General features: G+C 38.5%; 1 protein-coding gene across 2 annotated transcripts in view; it reads right to left on the bottom strand.

The window, feature by feature from the left end:
• Window positions 1-1,626: 1,626 nt before the first annotated feature.
• The window catches only part of ghrhrb (growth hormone releasing hormone receptor b), a 32,425-nt gene continuing 22,102 nt past the window's right edge, over window positions 1,627-11,949 (bottom strand). For both annotated transcript variants that reach the window (XM_017039931.2, XM_008338543.3), the window contains 10 exons: window positions 9,425-9,525; window positions 8,886-8,983; window positions 8,420-8,552; window positions 6,671-6,824; window positions 6,522-6,582; window positions 5,528-5,597; window positions 5,317-5,408; window positions 5,078-5,207; window positions 4,447-4,488; window positions 1,627-3,958 (listed from right to left, as the gene is read on the bottom strand). In XM_017039931.2, coding sequence (XP_016895420.1) covers window positions 3,740-3,958; window positions 4,447-4,488; window positions 5,078-5,207; window positions 5,317-5,408; window positions 5,528-5,597; window positions 6,522-6,582; window positions 6,671-6,824; window positions 8,420-8,552; window positions 8,886-8,983; window positions 9,425-9,525 — 1,100 coding nt within the window. In that variant the 3' untranslated portion in view covers window positions 1,627-3,739. The remainder of the gene's footprint in view (window positions 3,959-4,446; window positions 4,489-5,077; window positions 5,208-5,316; window positions 5,409-5,527; window positions 5,598-6,521; window positions 6,583-6,670; window positions 6,825-8,419; window positions 8,553-8,885; window positions 8,984-9,424; window positions 9,526-11,949) is intronic.

Raw genomic sequence — 11,949 nt, forward strand, 5'->3', positions numbered from 1 at the left:
CTACTATACTACTATACAATATTTGTACTATTTACACTGATGGTGTTAGATGGGACTTTTTCACTTAGGAAGAGGTTTTTGGTTTTTGCTTCACTTGTTCTCCTCCACACCAACACAACATAACATTACTGTCTTTAACAAATATATATATATATATATATATATATATATATATATATGTGTGTGTGTGTGTGTTTATGTATGTATATATACATATATCAAATACCTGTATTATCATCTACTAGACATTTTAATAGGTGAAACAAATATTTTGGAGTGCATTCTTATTGTTTTGAGTAACTTTTTCATTATGTTGTGGTCAATCAAATTATTTTTAGTTTTTTTAGACGCTTTATTATTGTGGGTTTTGTCTCTGCCACTATTTTAATTTTAAGATGTAAAATTAAAAATTAAAAATGGTAATTTTACTTATTAAACTAACAAAGGCCAAGCTGCTAGAGTTGATAAAAAATGTCTTAACATTTTGTGTCAAATTTCATAGACCGGCCGTGTTAACAGACATTAGTTTTCCACGCAGATGTAAAAACTTGTAATCTGAATATTTCTACCATCTGCTGACCTGTGATTTTCCAAACCCAGACCAGACAACGGTAGAAAAGAAAGGGCTGACCGGAAACTGTACAGTAACGTCCTGTTGTCGATCAGATCCAGCTGCAATAATGACGGTGCAGTTCCAACAGCAGCCATGGGGGGACCTGTCTGTGGGGTTAGCGATGGGAGAGACAATCATCGCCTCTGCTCGGACTACATTTATACTTCTTTTTTTTTTTTACTCATCCAGACAATCCTACCAGTTTTCACCAGTGTTATTTATTTTCCTGCTGTTTTTTTAAACTTTTTCCTCCAGTGTTGTAACGACAGTCGCAGCCTTATATTTGCCAGTACTATGTTGATGTCAGACAAAAGTGTTGCAATTATGAATCAGTGTGACTTTGAAGTTGTAACTACTTAGCTGAAGTATTTTTAAAAGGTCTTTGTGACTAAATAAACTACGGTTTAAACGTGTGGAGACGGACACCTGCTGTCCAAACTTGTAAATGACACCTTTCTTCTCCCTGTGGTTTAAAGTAAATAGATGTGTTATTATTATTATTATTATTATATTATTATTATTATTATTTCTACCTTCTGGTGATTGTGTTGGCTGATATTATTAAATCCTCTCCTGTGATGCCGCAGTAAAAGGCAGATGCATGTGTGTTTGATGTAATCTACAAAGCCAGGATGGAGGTGATCGATAAGCTAATACACTGAAACGTGGGGTTTCAACTGTGAATTATTTATTGAACTGTAGCTCAAATACTTCAAATACTTTTCCTTTGAATGTTAATCGTCCTGACAGGAGGAAAAGTAAAGTGCCATAAAACTGCTCCGACATTTTTTTTTCTTCCTCTTTTCCTGTAATTTTATCAATCAATTTCATTTTGTTTTTCTTTCTTTGCTCTTGATCGGTGGTTGTCGTAGCTGCTTCTTCGTGCCGGGCTCATCAGTGTGAACTGATGGCTGAATGTGAATGTACTTTAAAAAGCACTCTGCTGTGTATCTGCTTGGTTTTCTTGAATTGGACACGTTTCAGTGCACCGTTGTGGCATTTCTTCATTTTGGTTCAAATGTGCACAATAGTAAGTATTTTTTTGTATTTCATGGAAGTATTGACAATAAATGTTTATAAACTGTTGTCTCAGCATCAACTTGCCTCACGTGAGTTGTATTTATTTTGTTCTTTTTCTGAATAGTTCCAGGAACAGTCTAAAAAAATGTATATAATTTCATAGTTGACAAAAAGTAAACTATTTGTTGTGACGTGATTTTCTCTTGCTACCACGAGTAAAAATGAGAAAAAAGTATACTGTAAAAGTAGATGGACTTTCTTTCTTTATATGACCTTGAAATAAAATGCACAAAATATTTCGTGACCAAGTGTGGTTTGCATTCAGTGTGAACCTGTAAAAGAAACATTCAGTTCATTTAGTTAAGGGAATTATTCAGTCCCTAAAAAACAACGGTCGCATTCTTTGTTTTTCTCCAAGGACTAAGTGTGTGTGTGTGTTTAATTCACACATTTATTGTGAAACACCAACAGATGTCAAACAGTTTTTCTTTTCTGAGCCGACAAAGACAAAACCACAGATTATTTCCGCATCATTGATTTTTTGTCACACACTTGGGACGGTACAGTCAATGGAACTAATAGAAAAGCACAGAGTGGTTTTTCTACTGTGGTTTAAAGGCACTGTAGTGGTGCACATATACATAGGCCTACATACTCTTACAGTGGTGTGCATCAGTCCTTAACCACCACTATATATATATATATGTATATATATATATATATATATATATATATATACAGTATATTCCCTATAAAACTTCACCTTTCTTACATCTGATGGACATGATCTCAAAGTGACTTTTTCAAGACCTTTAACTGGATCACAAAGTTCTCACATCAAGACTAAGCCGAAGCCTGATCGAAGAGGTAAAAAATTGAAAATGTTTTGCAAATGGGAGATTAAATTGTAGAACGATGTTTTTTGGGTAAACCATACAAACACAGTCAAAGAAACGCAGACCACTGTAGACACAACTGCTAAATATATAATATTAAACACATTGGGAACAAGAGTTGACCTCAGAGAAACAAGCTCTGCATTAGCATTAGCAATAGCAATAGCATTAGCACAGAAATCACTGATGTGGTTCCACCTAATATAAACTGACAATCAATAATATGTTGACTGTAGAATTGAATATTTGCAACACATAAAGGACTAGAACTAAGATTCTTAAAAATATATTAATATTTATACACAACTCTTAGCGTTTTAAGTTATTTTTTAAGTCCTCCATTAAATCCATTATTTATTTATATTTTTAAATAAACTAAATGCAACCCAGGAGTTAAACTGTAACATGGTCATCACATAGTTCAGGTCTTTTTACAGTACATTTAGAAACAGAGGCAAACTACAGTTCAGCAAATAAATGGCGTTTACAGTCTAGTGCTCCAGATGTGCTAGTGCACTGTGCAACATGTGGCACGCAGAGCTGCTGATATCAACATGAGCGTCTGAACATATTTTTGACAACAACAACACTGGATAAAGCGTGTGAGTGAAAGCAGGAGGCCACGACCTCTACTGTCTGCACTGTTAATGACTCCGATTATAGGCGTATTATAGTGCATTCATTTTTATTTGTATTCTATATATGGAAAATTTATTTTTAAATCTTTAAAATTCATTCTTTTTTTATGATTTGCTATTGTTTCCGAAACTTTTTATTGACAAACTCAGTGCTAATTTTAGCTGAAGATTGCTACTTCATCTGTCGGACCACAGCAGCCTCAGGGATAAATAACAAGGCTCATGTCATTTAACTTCCCTTCTCATGTGGGCAGCAGAGAGTCAAGCTTGTATCATGGAAGGGTTTGTGGGAGACACTGAAACGCCTGCAGAAGATTCAATGACACCATTAATGTACACTGTGAGCCCGTCTGACAGACAGAAGTCCTCCAGGACCTGGTACCATTTCTGGTTCCAATCCTTGACATAGGAAACTTCTCTGGAGGCAGGTCATAAATAAATTTAAATTAAAATTTTGACCAGAAGAGTTTTGGAAACGATAACCTTTAAAAGGATGAAAAGTACCTTCACGCTCCACAACGACAGCAGGAGTTAAAACACGGGACTGGAACAGTGGAACAGTTCAGTGAAGCTCACACCGTGGAGATGCTGTTGGGCATCACGGTGTGAGTGAGAACCTGTGTCTCTGAACCTGGCTGGTCTTTGGGGCTGGACTTGTCCAGAACTGAAATCTGAGTGATGGTGCTGCTCTCGGTGAACAGCGTACGCCGTCTCTTGTTGTAGCTTAGGTAGCTCTGAGTCTGCCACACAGTCTGCCACTTCCACAACCTCTTTTTCAGCTCGGCCTGCACCTGGACACAGGCATCACGACAACAACAATGAAAATGAATGATTCAGATAATGAGTATTTAACGAGAGACTTTTTTAAGCCCCGGCACATTTTTAACAAAATCCACGGCACAACATCAGACAAAAACCATTACATATAACGAGCTTTTCATTTCAATTTACTCACAATTATTTATTCAGTGTAAAACCTGAGGCTGTTTAATTAAACACAACCCTGATATACCCGCAGAAATTTAAGAAAGACATGGGCAAAGATATTCTGAAACAGCACTTAGATTTTATAGCCATCTGCTGCCATCTAGTGGAAAATAATCTAACTGTTCTGTCTGCCACTGTCATTGTCATTGAACAAAGACAATATTTGCAGTAAGTACAGGAAACCTGATGATCTACAACATCACAGCTGCTTTATAAGACACAGAATAAATAAAATGAATAATTATTGGATTAAAAAAACAAACCAAACTAAAAGAATGTTGCATTTACTCACCTCTCCATTCAGAAAGCAGTAGAGCAGGGCCACACCAAACCCCTTCAAAAGTAAGACAAATTGAAATAAAAATCTGAATTACGTTAATAAAACGATTGACTTATTTTTTAGTTGTTCTTTTTTGTTTGTTTGTTTTGTGAGTAACATAATTCATTCCACAAATACTTCCCTTAATCCTTACTGTAACTCCCATGAGAACACAATTTTTATCCTAACTTAAAAATACAGTCTAACCAAGTCATCGTTAAAATTATTTTCCCCCAAACATGTCCTCACAAGTATGGATAAACCAGTAAACACTGCAGAAATAACCTAATCATCTGAAACCACGACACCAACTAATTTCATTATTTCACCATCTTCTCCTTTGTTAAAACCCATTATCTTCAGGTTTTAATTAAAAATTTAACAGCAGATTGAAAAGAAATCAAACTAAAGCAGTTTGTTTGACATAATTACTTTGGCAAATTCTTAATGGCATTTAAACAAAAGCGTATTCCCGACCCTCGCACACGGTTTGATTAAAACTAACTGTGGAGCCGTGTGTGATGTCCTACAGATACAGTATCTGTGGCCTGAACGGGTGAGGAGGCCCGGAAACACCTTGGGTCACATGACCGTCCAGTCTTACCTGGAAGGATCCCAGACCCAGCTCTATGAAGAGTCGAACCTCAGCTCCCACGGTCTCTGGCAGGAAGGCGAACAGCATGTAGTGCATCCCAAACAGAGGGATGAGGAGCAGAGTGGACTTGGCCAGACGCCTGTAGACGCAGCAAACATCAGGAACATCAACATCGAACATCAATTTAGGAAATCATCCCTGTGTGTCTAGATGTTTACAATTATTTTATTTTATTTTTGGCTTCTCACTTGAAGTGACTGGTATCGTTGCCGCCGACACCAGGAGACGTCAGCTTCTGGACCAGAATACGGATCACATTGATGAAAATGATGAAATTCACCTGCGACAAATAAAATAATTACAAAATGGTAAGAATGAATAGCTTCTCAATAATTTGTCCACTCAGAGTGACATCATCAACATCGTCAACATCCACCCAGGTCTCGGCTCTACACTCACCAGCAGCGACGCAGTTATCGGAGCTTTAATGATCCACCAGATCAAGGGCTTGTCTGTGTCATCCCAACATCTGAGACACACACATGGCACAGTGATGAGAGACGCGATGCGTCTCCCAGGTACAATATTACACACTTCATCGACAAACATGAGAAGAAGCTGTCCAAAAAAACGTTTTGTTGGATGACATTTTCACTGTTTGTCATTCACGCTCAGCGTTTTCAAACTCACACCTGCAGCTGTGTTTCTGTTGGTAACGTGAATCACCGCTGTACTTCAGCCACAGTGTTGGTGCTCCTGCCTTAAGGCATGTGTCAAACTCACGGCCCGCGGTCCAAATAGGGTCCACACAGTCATTCTTATAATAAAGTCTATGCCTCAGAGTGTCTTGATCTTCCTGACCTTAAACTACTACAACTACAACAACACATTTCATGATGATTAGGGATAGCCGTTTCATTGTGTGCAGTGGTGTGCTGTTTTACAATGACAATACTGTGCACAATACAAATAATAGTTTCTCTTTCACTGTCACTTCAAAACTATTTTTAGGTCACATCATCTGAGCGAAACCCTATCATTGCGGTCATTATCGGAGGAAAAACTTCTTACTGATATTACATAATTGAGCTAATATCGGCCAATAATATCCTTTGGCCGATGCTATCGGACATCCCTAATGATGATGACAGATCTATGATCTACCTGGTATGTTCAAGGACCGGCAGCATCACCTCATCAATTTTATGTCAAACCTGACCTGTCCTCCAGGTTTTCTAGTTACCTTCCTATGAATGTGGGTGTGGCAGGTTGTTTGTCTCTACTGTAGGAGAGGACTCTATGTCCTAACTAATGAACTGAGTGATTAACTAATGAACCCACGACTTCTGGGATTGGCTCCAGCATCCTAACAACCCTTAAAAGGAATAACTTTATAGACCGTATGAATGAATAAATGACTGAACGTCCCTTTAACTGGATGACATCGACTCACCCTCTGTTATCGTAGAAGTTCCGAGTGAGGATCCAGGCTGTAATGATTGTTGTTGGAAGACCTGGAAGACAAAACCAAATGTCATTCAACCACCGGGACGACAGACAAGAGAGAACAGGTGAAGAGCCCATGACTGAAGCAGAACCCACCCCAGCCGATGACGATGTACCACCAGAAGTATTTCTTCTGGAAAACAAAGGTGAGAGCCAGCAGGGTCTGCAGGTACATCCCCTCCACCAGCAGCCAGAAGTAGTTGGCCAGGATGCTGAACTGGAAGAACGCCACGGCCGATTTACAGGCAGCCTGCAGGAGGAGAAACAGCCGGAGCCCGGAGCTCCATTAATGACGATCATCTGGTCACTCACTAATGGTGATGGGGGGGTCGGGTCATTTCGTTGTGCATCTTCTCACATTATTCTTTACAGAACTTTGAGATTTGTCATCAAAATGGAGATGTTATTTCTGTAAACAGCCCCCCCCCCCAAAAAAAAAAAAAAATCATAAAAAAAAAACTATGAGCAAATGTATTATAATCCTGGAAATCATTTTCTGAAGCGCTCACGAAAAAACAACAACACATTAACACAATAGGAGTGTAAAGAAATGAAAGCAGATGAGAGCGAACCTCCCAGACACATAATAAACCACAACTCAACGCAATATTGAAAAAAAAAATCTAATTTGATTGAACACAAGTGTAAAGAAGTAATTTGCAGCAGATCCGTAAGATGAAGACATTTTCTTTGCCTCCTAAAAAGGGTTTTTAAAAAGACCCACGTTTCCAGCAACACGGAGAACACTTTTTTATTTGTACTTTTTTTCTGTGCAATTTAATAAATGAATTTATATGAAACATCTCTATAAGTTTTGAGCACACATTTAAAAATATGTAGTTTTTACACTGATGGTGTTAAATTAAGAATTACAGAAGACAGTGGTGAGGTGTGCAGGCTGATTGGCAGATGGGTTGGAAAAGGAAAAAAAAAGTTATTATTATATTTTTAAGCTCCATGTCTTCAGGTGTAATGGACAGATTAATTAGAATTCAACATTGAGGTGGAGAGACACTCGTCATTAACGTTCTCCACACATCAATCTGACTCTCTGCCACAAATGGTGCTTTTAAGTTCAGTTGCCGAGGAGTCTGAGAGTAAAACTGAATGTTAAAAAAAAAAGAATCTGGACTGAAGAAGTCATTTCACTTTAATAATGTCATTTTTTTCTTTAATCATAAATGAACTCATAAGTTTTAATGGGAGACAGAGGAGGAGGAGAGCACTTCATCTTCCAACTCCTTTCATCTCTGAGTGACTGTGGAATTACATTTTCAAAAATGTTATAATGTTTTTTATAACCTTCATATTAAACATTTTGATGAGCTTTGTCCATATTCCTGTCATTTCCTCTCTGTCCAGTAGTTTCTCACTGAGTGAAGAAATTAGAGCTGTGAAAACAGACAGTGGAAGCTGTGATAACTGGTGATATATAAGATTTTGAATGGATGAATGGATGGATGGCTAGATAGATAGATTTAAAGTGTGAATCAGCACAGGAGTGTATTTACTTGTTATTTTAAGTGAGGCCCGATCACTGTGTGAAAAGACAGCACCTGGTCCGTTCCTTTAAGCCACAGGTCTCCACCCTTTTATTTTTTTCACACTCCAGACCAGTTTTCATGAGACATGATATTCTCACGGTCTGGTCGTCAAGGTGTGGTGATTAAACACAACAACATTTAAATCATACAGATATTAAACAAATATGCCGAGGTAAAACTCAAGCCCAATATCGGTCCAAGACCCAGTGGTTTGGAGCAGGGTAGGGCTTCACCGTTTACATTTAAATTTGATGAGAGTACAGAAATGAACATCAATAAAGACAGAAGGAGCGAGACTCACAGTCGACATGAGGCAGTGGTCCAGGTTTTCATCAGAGAACAGGACCCCATCTTTGATGAAGACGGCGCTGGCTCTCAGGATGAAGGAGAAGAACAGGTTCATGTGGATGTAGTTCCTGGTGCAGTGGAACTTCCTGTTCAGAAGAAGAAAAAAGAGAAAAAAAAACACTTTGTTTTTACTTCCATTACTTATTTCTTAAATCCCCCTTGGAAAGTATCGGTACCAGTATCAGTACCAGGCCTAACATTCCATTATCCAAATGGGAATTTACTGACATGTACTGTAAATACTGCTCCTCAGTTTAAACATCACTTTGTTTACTGTACAGCAGCTCTGTTTACTTTCTGTTCAGCTTCTATCAGCGCCAGATCAAGTTTCAGAAAACACAAATGATATTATATTTGGAAGTAATAGTATCTGTAGTACCCTGGTTTATTCTTCAAATAAGACTTTAAGGCCATTCTACCTGAACACAGTGAAGACAAAGATGGCGGAAATGAGGGAGACCAGGGAGGTGGCGTAGCCAGCGGTGTAGACTTGTCTGAAGTTGGAGAAATATGTTGTCTGAAAAGAAAAAAAAAAAAAACACAAAAATGAGAAAAATGAAAATCACAGTAGTTACACGTTAAATACAGCATAACTTGAACTTCACGGTCCTCTCCAGGACCAGTGAGGTCTGAGAAGGCTTAAGTAATGACAGTTTATATGTTTTTTATTAGAATAAGACAAAAGGTGGGATTTGTCACAGATTTGTTTTGCTGTCGCTCTATAATTCTATAATTTCGCTCTATAATTCTATAATTTCCACCTTTATTCCACATTATGGAATAAAGGTGGAAATTAAACTCCCTACCTTAACACACTTGAAATGCATTTCTTTTTTCTTTTTTTTGATCGCTGGTTTCAGTGAAGCTTATAGAAGTCAATAATAATTGTACAGCTGTTGAACGCAACATCTGATTCAAGTAACGAAGGCACAAATAAGAAAGACAGGCAGCAGTTCACCTCCGTTTCTGTCTCTTCATACTCTGCAAACACACAGGCATTCTCATAATAGGGATAAACCTCAGACCAGCCGTCCTCTGTGCAGTTCCTGAAGACGTGACCTGAAAAGAAAAAAAGCTCAATGAAGATGAAAGAACTGTTGATAGGTTTTCTGCAGTTCCCCCTTTTGGCAGAGAGGTTTATTATTGAGCCTACCTTCCTGCCCAAGTTAAGTTAAAAGTTACAACTGTTATTGTATGAAGATGGAAACCTGAAAACTTACTAGAAAACTTTTTAAAATTAAAAAAATATATATATTCATATATGTAATAACGCATATAAAAATATGTTTATATATTTAAAGATTACACAAAATATAACTCGTGCATGTGCAAAAACCAAAAAAAAAAAAAACAAACAAAAAGACCAAATGACAAACACCGTTAATTGCCTGCAGCATGCGGAAAGAGTAATTACCATAATATAGCTGCCAGATCTATCATCCATCTGTGAACAGGCATCGGTTCTAATTAACCCGCTCGTTTGACTTGAAAGTGAATACAATTAGTCATGACAATAACAATAAATGACTCAGTTCAATCCTCCCTCGTCAGTGCACACTGGCTCCAAATGTGCCGACAGACACACGAGCACAAACGGCTAAATTTCTCAGAAGAGACATAAAGCCACAGGTTTTCATTAGGATCGACAGCTCTGCACTGAGTCCCATCTGTCTGTTAATGACCTCAGCAGCTGGAGACACACTTCCTGGTGAGGTGGACACGTGTCAAACACATGTGAACAGACAGACAGTGACCAGAACCTGGAACTGTTCCTGAAAGATGTCGGGGAGAAATGTAAAGGTCTGGAAATCAATATGTACAGAAGTCTACATCCTCTCATGGAGCCACGACGTGTTCCTGATAACGGGGCCTCAAGATCACCAGCTTCAAAATAAAATTTACTGTATGTTTGGATCATAGTATGTGAAATGGACAGAGACACCGGTTCTAATAGTGAAGCCCAGGAAGTAGACTGGGGATAGACACTCGACAGTAAAATTAAACAGAAGTAGATGGATACAGATTTATTGTTTTCTTTTAAATTTATGACCAAAAAGTGTATGGTCTTTGAGCATAACGTTGGATAAGAGAAACACCATTATCCTTTTTTAATATTCTGCTGTATACGTGCTAGCTGTGCTATGTATAATTATTGCTTCTTCTTTTTTGTGTGTGATGAGCAAACACAGAAATAAAAAATAGTTATTTTGGGCAAAATGCCCTTCAAATAGGGATGTCTGATAATATCAATATTATCGGCCCGATATTAGCATAATTATGGAATATTTGTAAGAATTGTTAACGGTTTTTCCTCCGATAATGAAAACCCGATAACGCAATGCCACCTTTCTCGAAAACTAAAAATAAAGTAAATTTAACTTGGCCAAAAAAAAAAAAAAAAAACTCAAGCAATGTTTTCCTCCCTCCGTGGCCTGAGGTCAGAGTACGAGTGTTGTTTTTAACACAAGGTCGACAGGTTTTCTCCGTGAATCAGTGTTTGGTTGAGGTCAGGATCAGAAGTTTTTAGATATGTGTAAAATGCCCGTCCAGCTCCGCGGAGCAGCAGCAGCAGCAGCAGCAGCAGAGTGTGTGGGGGCTGGAGCTGTAGGTGGATTCAGGCCTGTGTTAGTCCTTCAGAGCCTGCAGGCCTGGAGCTGCTGCATCAGTGGGTGAGGAGCTGGATTTGAGTGAAGGTTGGAGGTTGGGACCCAGGGGAGGGCGCTAGTGTTTGCTCTGCTGCAGTTAACAAGCAGCGTGGATTCTTCCTTCGTGTTTTTGGCTCCCACAGTGATCTCTTTGATTTTCCAATTCTTCCTCTGCATGTAGGATAATGTGGACGTAAACCACACAGCTGTGTCTGCAGCCTGCAGTCTAATAAGGTGTCTGTGGAGGAGGACATCCAGAGGGGGGCAGGAACATTGACTTATGAGGTCATCAGCTGCAAGAACCTGCACCTCCTGGTAAAAACTTTCTCTGAGACGAGGATCTGCTGGGTTTTTTTTCTCCTCTTCTGTGTCCTAGTAGAGATGAGTGAAGTACTCTCTGTATGGGTGAAGTACTCTCTGTATGGGTGAAGTACTCTCTGTATGGGTGAAGTACTCTCTGTCTTCGATCGATAGTAAAAATGTCCACAACTTCAACGTCTTAAAAAATAAAAATAATAACACCTCAAAAAAGCTGATATTGTTTTGACTAAAATATAACTGACCTGTACATGTTTACTGCTAAACACATATGAAACCAGGTATACAGCAGTGCCTCCTGCTGATAAGGTACAAATATTTCCTCTTCTCTTTGTCAAGTGTGGCGTTGTGTTAAATAAAAATAAACAATAAGTAAAATTTAAAATAAGAAAAGACAATTTGAAACAGAATGCTGAGTCTTCACACTGCGGCTAGTTCACGTTCTGCGAGCCCTAGTTTGGAAGCAGATGTAAATCTGGCCTCAGGACAGTGTTTACTGACAACAGCTGCACTGACAGTC

The sequence above is a fragment of the Cynoglossus semilaevis genome, chromosome 2 (assembly GCF_000523025.1).
Source record: "Cynoglossus semilaevis isolate Cse_v1.0 chromosome 2, Cse_v1.0, whole genome shotgun sequence".
In the NCBI taxonomy this organism is placed as follows: domain Eukaryota; kingdom Metazoa; phylum Chordata; class Actinopteri; order Pleuronectiformes; family Cynoglossidae; genus Cynoglossus; species Cynoglossus semilaevis.